The 19,223-nt window shown below is 41.3% G+C and overlaps 2 protein-coding genes across 6 annotated transcripts; both read right to left on the minus strand.

Annotated features, from left to right (window-relative positions):
• Nucleotides 1-119: 119 nt before the first annotated feature.
• On the minus strand, nucleotides 120-10,621 carry LOC110828024 (uncharacterized). 5 transcript variants are annotated; one of them, XR_015533975.1, is made up of 5 exons: nucleotides 10,323-10,621; nucleotides 5,378-6,458; nucleotides 5,133-5,283; nucleotides 4,620-4,856; nucleotides 120-1,748 (listed from the first exon to the last, which is right to left on the minus strand). XR_015533975.1 is itself a non-coding variant. In XM_087344444.1 (3 exons), the coding sequence occupies exon 1, from the start codon at nucleotides 7,360-7,362 to the stop codon at nucleotides 7,021-7,023; it is 342 nt and encodes a 113-aa protein (XP_087200570.1). In that variant the 5' UTR covers nucleotides 7,363-7,402; the 3' UTR covers nucleotides 2,465-4,856; nucleotides 5,133-5,283; nucleotides 6,267-7,020. The 5 variants fall into 5 exon arrangements, 3 of the variants coding, with proteins under 3 accessions (XP_087200570.1, XP_087200569.1, XP_087200571.1); XR_015533974.1 differs by having other exon boundaries at nucleotides 1,925-4,856; XM_087344444.1 differs by lacking the exons at nucleotides 120-1,748; nucleotides 10,323-10,621 and having other exon boundaries at nucleotides 2,465-4,856; nucleotides 6,267-7,402.
• A 2,581-nt stretch (nucleotides 10,622-13,202) lies between these two features.
• Nucleotides 13,203-14,279, minus strand: LOC110828025 (uncharacterized). Its single transcript, XM_022060289.1, has one exon. It carries the CDS (start codon nucleotides 14,277-14,279, stop codon nucleotides 13,203-13,205), a length of 1,077 nt encoding a protein of 358 aa, XP_021915981.1.
• Between the last annotated feature and the right edge of the window lie 4,944 nt (nucleotides 14,280-19,223).

Consider the following 19,223-nt stretch of genomic DNA (forward strand, 5'->3'; position numbering starts at 1 on the left):
TATAATAGCCCCCACATTGTTGGAATAAAAGAATAGAATATGCGCAAGATTGTGAAGTGTTTCATAATTTTAACTTATTCTTAAAGCATCCCAATGTTTACAGTTTGCATTACTCTTTAGCATATCACAACAAATGTAACTTTTAATTGATTTTATTAGGCGAACATTCCTTGCAGTAAGATTAAAACACTGACCAATGAATGAGATCCTGAGTGACATACTAGTACAGTAGTGCCCAAAATAGGGTGTCCTTTCTGATTCATGACTTAGAATCATCCTACATCATCTTGTTCATAATATTCCTCAGTCCTGGAAAATTCCAGGAAAACACCTTAAAGTAGGCCATACCTGCTGCCTCTCACATCCCAGACATCTTTTCTTCAGAAATTTTCAACCTCCACAAATTACCTGGACATCCAGATTATTGAGTATTTAGAATTGCCGCATTTTCACACTGGTCAGTTTTGGCCTCACTATTAACTAATGCGTATTGTAATTACATCCTCCATTTTCCCATCCCATCCATAACTGGCCTTGAATTTAGTTACAGGAATGTTAAATGTTTGTGCTATTTTATAAACTTCCAGCTACAGAATTTAAGTAGAAACTGCATGTGTTCCTCATGGCATGGCATAAGCAGAGTACGTCTTCAATTTGAAAGAAGCTGATTTGTTTACTATGAAATGTCTGCTTTCTGTCATTGAATTGTCTAGATTTTTCATTATGTTTATACCATTCTCTAACACACTGTTTGTTCACATCAAACTTATGACCTGCAGGTCTTTTGCCTTGTTTCTCTGCATATTGGTACAGCTTGTAGCTTAAAACTTATGGTGTTACTCAATATCTTGTTACCTGTAACTAGGGTGCGTTTGTTACTACAGCACACAAAAACCAATAAACTACAAGAAGGATGCAGATAAACGGAGTGTGTCAGCAATTGTTTTTTGAGTTTTGGATTTTTCTGTTGCTGTAAAAGAAAGGCCATCATCTGACTGACTTTAGATATGAATGCATCTACGTAGGTTTCATGAGATACCAGCCATAACAATGAATGCTGATACTGTCTGCATAATCTTCAGACATCTTATACTACAAAACATTTTGTTCCTAAACGTGTTATACACAAATATTTCATTTTTTAATTTTCAAATCCAAAAATAAAGGTGTGTGTTATATGCAGATAAATGTATATATTATACTTTCCTTTTTTTAATGTAGTGACCACAGAGTGACGTATTATTTTGTAATTATGAAACATGAAAGTGAATGTGTTGTTTCTCATAGTAAATTTGAAGACTCCTCTATGGATGAATCGGGAAGTGGTACTTCTACTAACATAATACCTATTGCAGGCTCAAATTCAAATATTTCTTTTAACATTAAAGATTTACAAAGTGTGGAAATAAAAAATTCAGGTCTAGTATACAGTACAAAACATCTAAGGAACACGTGAGATAACTTAAGATAATGCAGAAGGCTTTCTTGTATTATAAAATGTATTTTGAAATAAATTTCTTGCCAGCATTTTCGTACATCACAGAACTTTACTAAAATACAGGTATACCATTGAATATGCAACCCAGTATCATGTACCATGGTACAAAAATGGAATCAGAAGCATGTTCCTCCCAGTGTAATGAACTCTCTCAACCTTCCCCATGACATTCCATTGAATTTCGTCCTGGTTACTAGGCCCTTGCTCACAGTTGTTGGGCTGGAGAATGGGCAAGGTCATAGCAGTGCATCTAGGAAGAGACGGCAACACAAGAGTGGCGACAGTTAAACTTGCAAGGGGTCAAGTGAAAAGACATAAATAAACTGTGTCCACTTCCACATGACTAGTGAAAGGGGCTTTAAACAAATTAAGTGTGAATAAGTATTTGTTTTAGTGACCGATGAATACGAATATCGTTCCACTTACACATCATTTTTTGTTTTGTTTACAATTGAACAATTTCGATTTACAAGCAATGTAATTTGTAGTAAATGTTGACATTCGTCAATGTAGACGGAATGTTCGGTGTTCATGTTGGCAGCACTGTAACCGTAGCTATTGTTCGATGTTTAATGTTGGTACCACTGTAACCTTAGCTTCCGTTCGGTTTTAATGTATACTTGTTCTGTTCTGCCTTGTGCTTCATGGAGGGAAGGTGGCTGTAAGTTCTGTACGAGTTTGAAGTGTGTTTTAATAAAGAAATAGTCCATTGTAGGGGGACATACGCCCACTCAAGGAACAACAGTGTTACATTTAACTGATGTAAGGGACCATTAAAATAATAAAAATTTGCGTACATTTGTTATTGTTAAGTATTGGAAGTACTGGAAAAGCTGATTCGCACACTTGTAACTTAATATTCCTTTTATGCATAAAAGCGTCTTGTTACAATAATTAATTATCTTGCTATATCTGGTTTCCAGTGCGGTGCAGCTGTTGTCCTGTGTGATAGGAAGCAGCTTTGAGTATTCAGAAAGGTGAGTTTTTATTTGTAGGCTTTTGCAATAAAATTAATATTTCGGGTACTATTTCACCAAGTTCCAACAGAATAGAGAGGTCATTTACGACATAATGAAGTAAAACACAGTGTTATATATAACTGATATACGGGGCAATTAAAATAATATAACTCCTTCATGTTAAAATAATTAATTATCTTGCTATATCTGTTTTTCTTTTCAGTTTGGTGTAGCAGTTATCCTGTGTGCTTGCTTGTGTAGGAGGAAGCTGCTTTGAGTATGCAGAATGGTGAGTTTTTATATGCAAACTTTTACAATTATATAATATCTTAAGAACTATTTCACCAAATTCAATGGAATAAAAAATACAATTTATCATAATGAAGTATATAAGTTATATATAACTGATATAAAAGGCCATTAAAATAATAATTTACGTACACAAATTCCTGTCAATTATTGATGAATTTGTGGATCATCAGTGTGGGTTCAGGTGTAACAGATCAACAATAATTATTGAACAGATCTGCATTTGTCAGATACTAGAGAAAAGATGGGACAGTACATCAATTAATTAAAAGTTTCAGAAAAGCCTACCACTCTGTTAAAAGAAAAGTGTTACACAATATTCTCATTGAATTTGGTAAACCATAGAAGCTAGTGAGTTTAATCAAAATGTGCTTAAATGAAACCTGTAACAAAATTCGAGTAGGTAAATATGTATCTGAGTCATTCTTCATCAAGAATGGTCTGAAACAAGGAGATGCTTTGTCTCCATTGCTCTATAATTTTTTGTTAGAATATGCCATCAGGAAAGTCCAACATAGGCAGGAGGGTTTGCAATTGAATGGGACATTGGCATTTGCTGATGATGTTAATTTATTGGGGGATGATATGAATACAATTAAGAGGAATGCACAAGTTTTACTAGAGGCTGGTAGACTGGTGGGGCTAGAAGTAAATTCAGATAAGTACTAAGTGCATATTAGTATCCACTGAGCAGACAGGCAGGAAAAATCATTTTAGTTTGGCTAGTAAATACTTCGAAAATGTGTGACAAAGTCCAATTATCTGGGAACAATAACATCAAAATTATATTCATAAGAAAATTAGGAGCACATTAAATTCACGAAATATGTGTTACTTCTCAGTTCAAAATAGGGATTAGCTGTATCGATTGGGCCCAACAGATTAGGTTTTACTTGAAGACGGAGATAGGCTTATATTGATTTTATTTAGTATTGGAGGATGGTTAATATCCAGAGAACAGTTTACTTCATAACAATATTTTGTCTTCCCGTCTGATTTCTAAGAAGCTATAGATTGAAATATACAAAAACAATAATTTTGCCTGTTTTGTACGGGTGCGAAATATGGTTTCTCACTCTGATGGAGGAACATGGATTGTAGGTGTCTGAGAATCAGGTGTTGAGGATATTTGGGCCTAGATGAGAAGACGATTGTTAGGGTGATTAAGTCGAGAAGAATGAGATGGGCGGGGCATGTAGCGCACATGGATGGGACAAGAGGTGTGCACCGGGTATTGGTTGGGGAGCCTGAGTGGAAGAGACTGTTAGGGAGACCTAGGTGTAGATGGGAGGATAATGTCAAGCAACTGGATTTAGTTGGCCCAGGACGGTACGGTGGAGGGCTTTGGTTAATTCGGTTATGAACCTTTGGGTTTCCTAAACCATCTGGTCAGTGAGTTATCTAATGGGTATATGTAGCTAATGCTGAAACTACTGAAGAACTTGATACACACTTATTTGTTTCTTGGTATTCCTTGTACGTTTGTGACAATGTCTAAAGCAAGGCATTGAACATGTAACGTAGGGACATGCAGACTTGTACCATAAAAGTTATATCTCGGGAAATTAATTGCGTATCTTGATTGATGATTTGTACATCACTTAAGGACACTAGCACCCTGCATGGGAGCCCATCAAATTTAAGGACCATAAAAATTGCATTCATTATCTCTCTATTCATAATTCAATTGATTACTTCAGTGTGATAACCTTTGTAAAAGGAAACACGTTTGATTTATTTATCCTTGAGAGTAACCAATTAACCTAGGGTGTGGTGCCTCTGTACGTCTTTTTGCTGAGCGTGTCCTCTCTCTTGATGTCCACATCCTAAATACCAGGGCCTGTTATCCTGACCTTGTTAGGAATGGTGGTGTCTGTTGTCGAAACTAGGTCCTGGGTTCGATGATGCTGAAGCATACTTTGACGACGATTGGCTGTGATCCAACGTCTCCACTTTGTTGAGAAATGTTAGTGTCCGGTATGTTTCTCGGTTGCGCAACGACCCATGGTCTTTGCACCTGAATCGGAAAGTGGTGTCAAATTCCTTCTAAGATTTCACACTCCAGGCAGTGCCCTTGCCTCCCTCCAGCTCTGTGTAAAGAAAGTCCTAATTAAAATGTATTGGAATATATATTATTTAAATATTGTCCGTCTAATCACAATAAATTCTTATTAAATATTAAAATATTACAATAATTGACATTTAAAATATTTAAAATATTAATGATGTTCTTTATCGAAATATTCGATTTACATTAGACCATCATTTTTCACGACATGTTTCAGTTCCTTCAGGTGTATATAATTATATAAAGATTCAAATCAATAATAACTTAAATACAATTTCTATATATTATTTTAGCGTACATTTTTATCAGATGTTTATCAGATATCAAACGATGTTCTTTTCCAGATTTTATTCCACTTTAATAACATATTCGATGTTGTTCTGTATATGTATATCATGCTCAATATGACTTTAGTGTGGGTGAACGTTTTTTGTTGTTTTTGTATCAGCCTGTAATGTAAATAATATAAACACTAAATGAATATTAATGAAATAGAAAATAAAATAATATATTGAAATAATGAAATATAATTTTGAAACATACCAGAAATGAAAGTTGTAGAGGAGTTGATTCTGTCTGGAAGTATTGCCGTGTTTGAACTGAACTGTGTTCCTTGTGGATTGTGGTTGTCTTGTAGGGAGGGTAAGTGAAAGGAGGTTGTTGGGGGTGGAGTTAAGTATTTGAAGGGAATTGAAGATAGGGTTATTGAGATAAATATTATTGTCATTCAAGCAAACATTTTGTTTGAATGCTTGTTGTATATGATATTTTTCAATTGTGTCTCTGTGTTTCTTATTGTATACAATTTTTAAGATGTCCATTGTGTCTGTTATGCTATATGCATGTCCGGTGTTTAGAATGTGTTTGGCATATGCTGAATTATCTTTATTATGTTTTAATGCGTTTATCAATATATAAACATAAAACGTAAATTATTAAAATGCAACGCCAACATCAGATTCAACAAAATATGTTTGAAAACTAAAATAATTTACCATCTCGTGTATTGGAATATAAAAAGCCTTATAGTTTAAATGCGTCATGTTTGTGTTTTAAAATTCAAATATATAATATAATTCAAGTCTATACACAAACTTTAAATTGTTGATGTTAAAATTTAAAATTAATATTGATATATTTGAATAAAAAGCCTTTGAAACCGAGTTACTGTCTTAAAGTCGCAGAAGATTGGACCGGGCTCTTTAAGTGCAATTTCGAATACGAGGCTCCGTTAAAACGTGCGTTTTGGGGTACCTCTTGCATGGGCCACCCCCCGTAAAATCACGATTTACGAAAATAAAGTGTACAATTCCATGTGAAAAATGAATAAAGAAACCAGATTTATTGGTGGCATTTGAGGTTCTGACGGCTGTGAAGACATGGCTTAGTCATCGCACTCTTTAGCCGTGTATGGCTCAAGACTGGATCTTACCGGGGAAGTCGTCGGGCTCGCTGGATCGGGGATCTTCTTGTTATGCTGGGTTATGCCTAACGCTCCTCCAGCAATTGTGATTGCATACATGGCGCAATCGGCCTAATAACTAAATGTATCTATTGTGCACCAAAATTCTAGGATCCACACCCATTTGTATTTGCGGCATATCCAGATGTTGCCGCGAGCAAGCTGAGGCATGGAACAAAACAGAAAAAATCAGAGAATGAAAATAAAAACAGGCGAGTCTGATTACATTTCGTAACTCACAACAAAGCGATACCCGTCACATCTGAAATGAAACGTTGATTTAAAGTTACGCGAGTGAATCGAAATTATGCTCAAACTGGACGTTTAAACACTTTAAATGCAGATGTAATTAATAGCTCTTATATTATTGCTACTGTTTGTATTATTATTTAGTGTTGACGACAGGTCCATTATCCTGCCCAAAAAGAGTTCGCCAGTTTTCCCTATTCTCAGCTTCTCGTTTTAACTCCTGAAACTTCATTTTCTTCTCTTGTTTAAGATCGTCGGTTAGCTGTATCAGTCTTCTTCCCAGTCCTCGCTTTCCTTCAACCTGGCCTTCGATGATATCACTCAGTAATCCATTCCTTCTCATAATATGTCCCAGCCAGTTAGCTTTCCTTCGTGTAATAGCCTGCAGAATGCTTCTTTGCTCGTTGACTCTCCTCAATACTTCTTCGTTGGTCACTCGATCCGTCCACCTGATCTTCTCTATTCTTCTCCAACATCACATTTCAAAACTCTCCAGGTATTTCTGTTCCTTCTTCCAGAGTGTCCAAGTCTCTGCTCCATACAGCGCGACACTCCATACGTAACACTTCACTAGTTTCTTCTTCATCTCCAAGCCCAACTTGCTAGTGAGAAGTATCCTCTTCTTGACGAAGGCTGCCTTGGCCATGGCTATCCTTGCCTTTACCTCCTTGGTGCATAGAGCGTCCGTCGTGATTATGCTTCCCAAGTACTTGAAGTGCTCCACATTCTCCAGCTGTTGGTTTCCAACTACAACGTTCAGTGGTTCTGCTCTCGGTGCTATCCTCATTACCTTTGATTTTTCAATGTTGATTTCCATTCCATACTCTCTACCTGTTGCTGCATGTACAGGTTTTCGATTAGTCTTCTATTTCTCCAATCAATTCCAATTCTCCGCTACGAACCCTTTTTGTCTCGGGTTCTGCCGCACCACCTACCTCAGCCTCTGATCCTTAATTCCCCAAAAGAGGCAACTGAGGAGGGAACTAATTGTAATCGGGCGATAGTTTGTCACCTTAGCGCTGTCTTTCCCTTCTTTGGGGATGAGGGTGGGACTCTATTTTCGTGCCAACCTTTTAGCGATATAGGCAGGTTCCCTCCGTTTGTCGCGGATCTGTTTCGCAGTTTTGGTCTCAATCAGCTTCGCCATTTTCATTGCTATATATCTGTCCCCTTCAAGGGACTTCTTCAGTTGGAGCATCATCTCGATCTCTTCAACAGAGAAAGAGAGCCCGGCTCTAGCAGGCTTTGCAGGCCGGGCGCTTGTGCTGACTGAGGCCGCTCACTGTATCGAAAGTTTCGGTACAGTGAGGACATCGGACGGCCTTGGCCTTCTTTCGCCCCGTGCACTTGGGCAAGTGACACTGAGCAGCATCCTTTTTGGTATATTGCTTATCGCACTTCAAACACTGGAAAACCAGGTCGAGTGCTGCATGCTTCTCCTTATGGTGCAGGAGACAGTCACTCAAGCTCAGTGCAAGGTATCTCTCCCCGTGCCACTATGAAGACATATAGGGCATATGTAGTGATTAAAGGGGAGATACACCAGATATTCTCTTGTGTGGGTGTCCAGACCATCAAGAGAACATCCTTCAACAGCCAGATTGTCGTCATAATTGGCCCCCTGGTGTGGCCGAGGCCTACGACGAACCGTTGGGCCTTGCTCTTCGAAGTCCGAGGCTGTTTAAGAGTCAAGAGCCTGTTCTAGAATCCCGAGGGGGGGCTACCCCTCGAGGTTTCCTTCGCTGGTTATCGGCCGAGGGGTAAACCCCTCGTTGCCCACCTCACAGGTGGCACCAGGCCGGTCCCTCGACCTCACGGTACAGGGTTAAGGGCCATTTGGCTATTTCTAGGTGCAAGAAAGAAAAATTATCAAGCACCAACTTCCAACTTATAGGGCGTGGTAACCCATGTGTTAACGTGAATGGGGTAAGGCTGCTCGCTTTTCGCCTAACCCCATGAGTACAAAATTTCACCACTGTCCCTTGGGAACGGGATAGTTGTTTTTGGAAAATCAGCGCAAGCGGGACCCCATTAACCTGGGGGTGGATCTTAGCCGAACTAGTATTGTGCGTTGTCCGGGAAAGGCCTCGCGGAGGCGTCCACTCGACATCAGTCGACCCGCCGCTGAGGGAACCAGCCTCGACTCGCACCACTCTTCATTTACAATTAAAAATTACTAATACTACAATATATATACTGTACAACATGTACGAATTAAAATTGTACTACAAGTACAAACACCAAAACAAATGAAGGTGTATTGCTTAGAACTAATTTAACAAATATTAAAAGATCTGTACATGTGCATTAAAAATTGTACGCATGTGCAACCACCAAAAGAAATGAAGGTGTATAATAAAATCGTACATGATGTACGGATTAAAATTGTACAACAAGTACAAACACCAAAATAAATTCGTGTAGCTTAAAACTAGGATAACAAAATTAACAGAATTTAGAAATGGCGGTGTAAAGGACCGCATAAAACCAAATTTAAAATGAGATAACAAATAAAATGAAAGACACAAACAATAACAATGACGGTGTATAGGGCCAATTAAATTTTTGATTTATGTATTAGCCAAAAATAAATTAAAAATTAACATTTAAAATTTATATGAAGAGTGGGCTGTGCCAAACGAGGGCCGAACTCCAGACCCTCACCTACTACATAGCTGGGGAACCTACACTGGTTATTAGAGGTTGCAGCCCCCCGATATGAGCAGGTAGCCTGCCCATGGTGCTAGAGGATTTGACGGTTATAATCCATAAATGCGTGGTATATTTCTGTGGAACTTCTTAGCGCCATCAGGGAAATAGTCTTCTGATGGCGCCTAACTATACCCAACTTATAGAGACATTTTACATTGCCAGCGGGCATAGCTCCTCTAGTCCCAACAACAGTGGTCAGAACTTCTGCAGACGGGGCAGCCCGCTCCCGCTGCATAGCCGGCAGAAGAATACCTTTTCTAGTTTAGCAACTTTTAGGTACTAGAGCAGGGCGCTCCTTTCGGAGCCCCTAGGGGGGATTGGTCAAGTTTGTAAAACGCAACCAACCTTGGTTAGTCCCAAAGGGGAGTTAGTTTAGTGTGTCATTCAAGTGTTTTAACCCCTGAGTAAGAAACTAAACTAACACCCCCGAATGGGGGGTTTAAACATTGACCATCCCCCCGAAGGGGGTTGGTTGCGTTTTAAAATCTTGTGTAAGACACTAAACTAACCCCCGTGTATAAACAAATATAAGGTGATATTGTTGATGACGTCATTTTTGACGACAACGATGGCTAATCCTTTCGGAGCGCTTCCTGTAATCTGATATTTTACTTCTTTACGTCGCTGATCAGAGGCCAACTGTTCTTGGTTAGTCAACTTTCTACGTCCAACCCCACCCTTGCAAGTCTTCTTTTTTTCTCTTCTGTTTTTTGTTGAATAGTTCTGATGTTTTAGTTCTTTACGTCGCTGTTCCGAGGCCAAGTGTTCTTGGTTAGTCAACTATCTACTTGCAACCCCACCCTTGCAAATCTTCGTCTGTTTTTCTACGTGTGTTGTTAATATCGTCTCGTTTAACAATGTAAGTCTTCTTTCGCTTATCCTTATTTCTTAAATAGATCTGATGTCTTAGTTCTTTACATCGATGTTCAGAGGTCAACAGTTCTGGTTCAGTCAACTTTTTACGTCCAGCCCCACCCCTGCAAATCTTCGTCTTAAAATCGATCATAAAGTCAGTTTTCATAATAGTTTTCGTAATCGTAATATATCGAATGAGTATCAGTTTACCTTGTAGGAGTTGTTAGAGTTGGTACTTCAAATACTTGATAACTTCTTCTTTCACTTTTCTGATGTTTTAGGTCAACTGTCAGTCAATATTCAAGAATGCGAAGTGCTCCTTCTGGAGCAGTGATAATGCGACTGGCTTGATATTTTTTGATTTCTTTGTTGTGAAGCGTTATATTTGTTTACTCGACATTGTTGTGTTCCACAACAATGCCGTGTAAACAAATATTTGTTGACATTGTTGATGACGTCATTTTTGACGACAAATTGGTTGACGACAACGAGGAATCACAAATTTTTATAGTAGAAGATGGCGGACCGTCACGTCGACCACAAAGACCCCGGCCCGGTTCTTTATAACCAGATCGGGTTTGAGTTTCCCCATGTCTCGTAGGAGTTCGGGTTCCTTGGTAACTTTTGCGGCTTTGTCGTTTTCCATTACTTTGTCTATAATGAGATCACGTATCTCATTATGGCGACGGATTGTAGCCGCCTTAGTAAATGTGCATTGGCCTAAAATGTGTGCGAGTGTCTCCTTGGCCGCAGCACATTTACGGCAACTCAGATCCGCCTGAGGTATGGCGCGGTAGAGGCTGGTCCTGTTTCCTCCAGTGTTTGTACGTGGCTGCAGGGCTGTTATAAACAGACATGGTTTTAACAGCGTGGGGTCATACAAAAAGGAGTTCCCCACTTTGTCTCCAGCCAGGCTGTCAACCGCCCGCCCCTGGCCCATCTGTGCCGACCATCTTTTCAGCTCCTCCTGCATGCGAGTTTTGAATTGTCTCAGATCTGCCGCAGTGTATGGAAATGGCAATCTCGCGGATTTTGCCAGCTGCTCGAGACGTGCAGTCGTGCTGGCACTTCCAAGGAGGGCACGAATGGCTGGATAATTGGACTGTACAAACCTGAGTCCGGCACCAAGACTCACTCTAGTCACAAGGTGCTCCAGCTTTGGAACTCCTAGACCCCCGTCTCCCTTGCCGCAGTATATAATACCGTTAGTAATGCACATCGGCAAGTGCATGAATTGCTTTATTGCTACCCTCATTTCTTGATCCATTCTCTCAGTGTAGAGATAGCTGGCACGGCTAAAACCAGCTGATGGGGTACTAGGTAATCCTTTAGGAGAGTAAGCTTCTGATTAGGTTTAAGGGATAACTTACTGAACCTCGCCAAGGAGCTGCTCAAGCTCGAACGAGTGAGCTTCGTGTCGATCCCGCTCCATGGCGATATATTTACTCCTAAATAGACCCGGCCCCCACCACGGGAATCCTCTCACCCAGCCGTTCCATGCCGGGATCTATTAAATCCCAGGTATCTTTGAGCTTTCGAATCTGGAATGCTGAGCTCTTACTGGCTATCATTTCAAGTCGTGCATCTCGTTTGGCAATGTAAGCGGGTTCTCTTACCTGCTTGGCAGCCTTGATCTTCGACTGCGCCGCCATCTTCATAGCGATGCGTGCATCCCCTCTTAACGTGACTTCAAGCTGAAGCATGACCTCAATATCTTCCCGAGAGAAGACTCTCCCAGCCGACATCGGCATCGGGACTGAGGCAATCCTTTCGGTGTTTCTTGCAAAGGGATGGCGGAAGACCTACCGCTGTACCAAATGAGTCCTCGCACAGATGACGTTTATAGGCCAAAATAGTTTTTGGAACAGTGCACTTAACAAGATGGCACTGAGCCGCATGCTTCCCTTTATAAAGTTTGTCGCACTTAGTACACTGGAAGCTTAATGGAAGTAAAGAGTGTTTCTCCTTGTGATGATAAATAATATCACTTAAGCTAAGTGCGACGTAACTCCCCGTGCCACTATGGAGACATGTAGGGCAGGAATGAGATTTGAATGGGAGCTTTTATATATACAATTCCTTGTCATCGCTGTCGTCATCAGCGACCCCCTGCCGTGGCCGAAGCCTACGATGAAGAGCGGGGTCGTTCTCTCTGAAGTCCGAGGCTCTTCTTACAGAATCGAAAGCCAATTCATAACCCTCCAAGGGCGGCTAACCCCGGGGGATTCCTCCGCTGACGTTTGGCCGAGTGGTAAACCCACTCGTTGCCCGACTCTCAGGTGGCAATAACCGGACCTAGCCAGTGCCCTAGGCATGAAAGCCTAGGGTTAAAGGCCGGAGTCATCAACTAGGTGCAAGATTGAGACAACGTCGAGCACCAACTTCCCACTTATTGGGCGTGGTAACCCATGATGCGAGAGCATAAATGAAGAAAGGCTGCTCGCATTTCGCCTTCCGTCATAAATTAAAATTCTTCACTATCCCTTGGGAACGGGAAAGTTCTTTCTTGGAAATCAGCGCAAGCGGGACCCCTTAATTGGGGGTGGATCTTAGCCGCACTAGTGTTGTGCGTTACCAGGAAAGGCCTCGCGGAGGCGTCCACTCGACATTAGTCGACCCGCCGCCGGGGGAACCACCCTCGACTCGCACCACTCTTCATTTACAATTAAAAATTCCTAATATATTCCTTAAACTTAGATTCACAAGGATAATAGAATCCGTACATATACGATAAAAGTAAAATTGTACACATGTACAAACGCCAAAACATAATAATATAATAATATATAATAAAAAAGTATATGTACGGTTTAAAATTGTGTAACAATTATTATAACACAGGTAAAATATAACAAAATTTGTAACAATGGCGGTGTAAAAGGCCGCATAAAATCCATTAAGAATTAAATAACAAATAAAGTTAGGGACTTAAAATAATAGTTAACAATAACAAAGGCGGTGTATAGGGCCAATAAAAAAGGTATTAAATATATATTAGCAAAATGCAAAAGGATTAAGAATTAACATTAAAAATATTATATGAAGAGTGGGCTATTCCAACCGAGGGCCGAACTCCATGGCCCTCGCCTGTTACTTGGCAGGGGAACCTACTCTGGTTAGGAGAAGGTTGTGATCCCCCCCCCCAACGTAAACAGGTCGCCTGCCCATGATGCTAGAGAATTTGTCCCTGATAATCCAAAAAGGAGTGATAGAGCTCCTGAGCGCCATCAGGGATATGGTCTTATGATAACTTCTTCCCATGCCCAGTTTTTGAAGGCATTTGATCGTGTCGGTAGGCATGGCTCCTCGAGTCCCAACAACAATGGGCAGGACTTCAGCAGTAGGGGCACCTCTTTCCTGCTGCATTGCTGGCAGAAGAATACCATACTTTTCTTGTTTTTCTTCCTTGGCGATCTTAAGGTAATCCTCATCTTCATGGCGGACTGTGACGTCGACCACAAAGACCCCTCTCTGGTTCTTAATGACCAGGTCGGGTTTAAGTTTCCCGTTGACGCTGTGGAGTTCAGGTTCTTTGGTAACGTCTGCTGTTTTATCCATTTCCATGATTCTGTCCATCATGAGGTCCCGTATCTCATCATGTCTGGCTGCCTTCGTAAGTATGCACTGGCCTGAAATGTGTCCTAGCGTCTCCTTAGCCGCTCCACACTTACGGCAGTTCAAATCCACCTGTGGTATGGCGCAGTTGAGGCTGGTTCTATTCCCTGCAGTATTAGTTCGAAACTGCAGGGCTGTCGTGAATCGACATGGCTTCAGCAGGGTGGGATTATAGAAGATAGCATTTCCCACCTTATCACCAGCCAATGAATCAACTGCCCGTCCCTGAGACTGAAGTGCCGACCATCTTTTGAGCTCCTCTTTTTGCGTTCTAAACTTGTATTGTTTTAGGTCGGTTGTTGTATAAGGATATGGTAGTCTTGCAGATAGCGCCAACCGCTGGAGACGAGCAATAGTGGTAGCGCATCCGGAGAGGGCTCGAACAGCCGGATCATTCGAACTAGTAAACTTGAGACCGGCCCCAAGACTCACTCTCGTTACTAGGTGTTCCAGCTTAGGGAAGCCTAGCCCCCCGTCTCCCTTACCACAATAAATAACTCCATTAGTGATCGAGGATGGTAAGTGCATGAATTGTTTAATTGCTACACGCATTTCTCGCACGCAAAGTAGTAATTGTTGGCACGGCCAACACCAACTGGTGCATGTAGTGGGGGACTAGGTGGTTACTTAGGAGTGCAAGTTTCTGATAAGGCTTAGCTGGAATTTTACACAATCTAGTTAGTGAGCACGTAATATTTGCTCGAACGTGTGTGATGTCTATAACTTTCCATGGTGAAATCTTGATTCCTAAGTAGGTGAGGTTGGACCCGGCCTCCACCACGGGAATCCTCTCACCTAGCCGTTCAACGCCAGGATCAACTAGGGCCCATGTGTCCTTTAACTTCTTGACCTAGAACGCCGAGCTCTTGTTAGCGGATATTCCCATGCCTAACGCACCTAAATATTCAACAGTGTGATCTAGGAGGGCTTGTGCTTTTGCGACATCAGGTGCAAAAAGGAATAGATCGTCGGCAAATGCGAGACACGAGATACTTTCTTCACCAATTTCATAGCCCGGCATAGCCTCCAACTCCTCCAGCAGGGGTTCCATGATCAAGTTAAAAAGGATGGGCGAAAGAGGGTCTCATTGCTTCACCCCTCTTTTAAGGGAGATGCTAATGTCCCCTTTGGGGTGTGATATGGAGGTTTGCACACCTTTATATGAACCCGCCACTAGGTCTAGAAAACACTTAGGAATACCCTTCCTGGCCAGGGCAGGACCTATGGCTTCGTGAGGAACGGTGTCGAATGCCTTGGCTATATCCAGCTGAATGCCAATTCCACCGTTCTCATTTTTCATTCTCTTAACAATTTCCAGCAGAATCTGGACGTTGGCGAAGCAGCCTGTCTCCGCCACGAACCCTTTTTGCCTAGGATTCTGCTTCACCACCATCCTCAGTCTCTGATCTATAATGCCCCAGAAGAGGCGACTGAGGATTAGGGTGGTACGATTTTGGCTCCAATCTGATGGTAAATTCCCCGAAATTAAAATTAAATTATACAACGCGCATAGCAAAGTTTTTATGGATTCCTTACTTAATGTTTCCAATTTAATGCCATCCGGCCCAGGGGCCGTGGCCTTCTTCATCCTCTTCATCCTCATACACACCTCATCCTGAGTGATTGCTTTCAGGAACGATCTCGGAGGGATGGTTTCTGAGGTGGCAATTGGGGCAGGTTGCCGCAGGTGTGGCTTGGTGCCCCAGAGGCTATCATACAACAATTTAATCTCCTGTCTATCCAACTCTTCAGTATTCTGGGCTGCAAAGTCGGTACCCATCCTAATATGTCTAGCTAAGAGTCCGGGAGACTTTTTGAAGAGGGTTTGTGTTCTGGCATATCTATGTCGTTTAGTACTCCTTTTCCTATTTTTCCCCTCTGCCCTCTTTTTCTTGGAGTAGTTAATGGGGGCAATCGGAGATGCGACTTTAGTTAAAATTTTCAAGATAGCGGCATATAAATCATCTAAAATATGTAGAGAACAAGGCCGCTTTGCTGCTTCCTTGATTGCATTCATTACGTCAGCGACGTCTTTTTGTTTCTCAAAGCCCTTGAGGGCGTTCAACGAACTCACCAGCTCTTCCCTCCAAAGAGCCTCAGCATCGTAGTCTGTTGGCAGGGCGCTGCCATCTTCCTGGTCCTGATGGACTTCATGTGTCTCCTGGTCATTCACTTCATTCACCTCGCGGATTTCATACGAGATGCAGTCGCCCTCAACAGTTGGGACACAAGCATCGTCCTTCCGGTAGACTGTAGATGGATTACAGTCTCCTAGGTATTGAAGGTCTGGATGTAAGATGCAGTTGTCTTCTTCACTAGTCTGGCTGACTACGTGTGAGTTCCAGTCATCTTCCATACTTCCATGATCTGCATACAAAATGCATGCATCTTCGTTCCGATGGCCTTCATCATCTTGATCTCGATGAACTCTATGAGAATTGAGGTCACCTTCTTCGGTGTTCTCGAGGTCCACTCCAACATGTTCCTGTGCGAGTCTCGCTTGCCTTTTAGCAATGTTCGGTGGGTCATTACGCTTATCCCTAAGTTGTTTAGCGGTCTTAGATTTCATTATTTCTGCCATTCGCATGGCAATGCGCGGATCACCCTTCAGTGTTTGCTCCAGATCCAGCATAGTCTCAATTTCCTCAAGGGAGAAAACCCTCCCGGGCCGTGAAGCAGTTGTTTCCGGCCGCGTGACCGAAGCTATCCTCTCAGCATTTCTCTCTAAAGGATGACGGTGGCGCTTATGCTGGCTGAGCCCCGCTCCAGTGTTAAAAAGGTACCTAATACTAACTTATAATACTTGTACAACATGTACTGGATACAATTGTACTGCAAGTACAAACTCCTACAAAGGAGGAAGAAATTATTTAACACAAGATAACAAAGTTCATAAAATATGTACATGTACGAGTTAAAATTGTACGCATGTACAAACACCAAAACACATGAAGGTGTATAATTTGTACATGTACACTAGAATAACAAATTGATAATTTAACAATAACGGTGTAAAGGACCGCATAACAAAGATAAAATTTAAAACAAATAACAGAGATGAGAGTTTAAAATATAGCGGTGTATAGGACCGTTATACAATTAGAAAATTATTTACTAGCCAAATTAAAAGATAAACATTTTAATATTTATATAAAGAGTGGGCTATGCCATTTGGAGGGTTGAACTCGAGACCCTCACCTACTACATAGCTGGGGAACCTGCACTGGTTAGGAGAAGTTATAACCCCCAGGTATGAGCAGGTAGCCCGCCCATTGAAGCTAGAGGATTTGATGGTCGTAGTCCAAGAAAGCATGATATAATTCTATTGAACTTCTAAGCCCCATCAGGGAAATAGTCTTCTGATGGCGCTTCGCTATGCCCAACTTTACAAGACATTCTATGGTATCAGCGGGCATAGCACCCCTAGTCCCAACAACAATGGGCAGGACCGCAGCTGACGGAGCAAGCCGCTCCCGCTGCATGGCCGGCAGAAGAACACCATATTTTAGTTCTTTTTCTTCCTATGCGTTTGTCAGGTACTCCCCATCTTCATGGCGGACGGTTACATCGACCACGAAGACCCCTAACTGGTTCTTTATGACCAGGTCGGGTTTGAGTTTCCCCTCAACGCTAACGAGTTCAGGTTCTTTCGTTACTTCTGCCGTAACATCTTTTTTCAAAACCTGGTCCATAATGAAATCTCTAATTTCATTATGGCGGCGAATCCTAGCTGCCTTTGTAAATGTGCATTGGCCCAGTATATGTCAAGTGTCTCCTTGGCCGATGCACATTTACGACAGTTCAGACTCGCCTGGGGTATAGCATGGTTAAGGCTGGTCTTGTTTGCTGCAGTGTTAGTTCTAAGCTGCAAAGCAGTTATGAATCGACAAGGCTTCAAAAGTTTGGGATCATATAAAAATGAATTACCCACCTTGTCGCCAGCCAAATTTTTAACCGCATCCCCTGGGCCTTTAACTCAGACCATCGTTTGAGCTCCTCCTTCTGCATTCTTATTTTAAATTTCTGGAGATCGTCCTTCACAAATGGAAAGGGCAATCTTACTGATAACGCCAACCGTCGGAGACGCGCAATCGTGTTGGCGCAACCGGAGAGAGCTCGAATAGCTGGATCCCTGGATTCTGTGAAGTTGAGCCCGGCACCTAGGCTCACTCGTGTTACCAGGTGCTCCAGCTTAGGAAAACCTAGACCCCCGTCTCCCTTGCCGCAGTAAAATATTCCATCTGTAGATGATAAAGTTGCGTCATATTGTGATAAATATATATTTGTTTAAATCTTGTCAGTATAATCACAATAAAATTCCTATTAAATATTAAAATATTACTATAATTAACATTTAAATATTTAAAATATATTAAAATGATGTTCTCTACCGAAATGTACGATTTACATTAGAACATCACTTTTTACACGACATGTTTCAGTTCTAAATGAACCATCTTCAGGTGTATAAAATTATATAAACTTAAATATAATTTCTTAAATGCAACTTTAGTCAGATGTTTATCGGATATCAAATGATGATCTCTTCCAGATTTTATTGTATTTTAATATCGAAATACGGCAATACTTCCAGACGCTCGTGACTCCTCCACAACTTCTGGCCGATACAAAAACAACAACAAAACATCCACCCACACAAAATCATGTTAAACAAGACGTACATATACGAACAACTTCGAATACGATATTAAAATACAATAAAATCTGGAAGAGATCATCATTTGATATCCGATAAACATCTGACTAAAGTTGCATTTAAGAAATTATATTTAAGTTTATATAATTTTATACACCTGAAGATGGTTCATTTAGAACTGAAACATGTCGTGTAAAAAGTAAAAAGTGATGTTCTAATGTAAATCGAACATTTCGATAGAGAACATCATTTTAATATATTTTAAATATTTAAATGTTAATTATAGTAATATTTTAATATTTAATAGGAATTTTATTGTGATCAGACTGACAAGATTTAAACAAATATTCCATCTCTAATTGACGACGGCAAATGCATGAATTGTTTAATACTTACCCGCAGTTCCTGGTCAATATCTCGCAGGGTAGTTACAGCTGGCACGGCCAACACCAGCTGGTGCATATAGTGGGGTACTAGGTGATATTGTAGGAGTGTAAGCTTTTGATTTGGTTTTAGGGGAAGCTTACTAAGCCTAGCCAAGGAGCTGCTCATGCTCTCACGAACAAGTTTCATGTCAATGCCGCTCCATGGCGAGATCTTAACTCCTAAATAGGTTAGATTCGTCCCGGCCTCCACTGCGGGAATCCGCTCACCTAGCCGCTCCATGCCGGGGTCTACTAGGGCCCAGGTGCCCTTTAGCTTTTCTATCTGAAAAGCAGAACTCTTACTGGCAGATATTGTCATACCTAGCGCCCCTAGGTATTCCACAGTGTGGTCCAGTAGAGCTTGCGCCTTTGGGACGCAAAAAGGAATAAGTCGTCCGCAAAGGCGAGGCAAGA

The sequence above is a fragment of the Zootermopsis nevadensis genome, unplaced genomic scaffold (assembly GCF_977971745.1).
Source record: "Zootermopsis nevadensis isolate Lab colony 2312 unplaced genomic scaffold, Znev_1.0 Znev_ptg000007l, whole genome shotgun sequence".
In the NCBI taxonomy this organism is placed as follows: Eukaryota; Metazoa; Arthropoda; class Insecta; order Blattodea; family Termopsidae; genus Zootermopsis; species Zootermopsis nevadensis.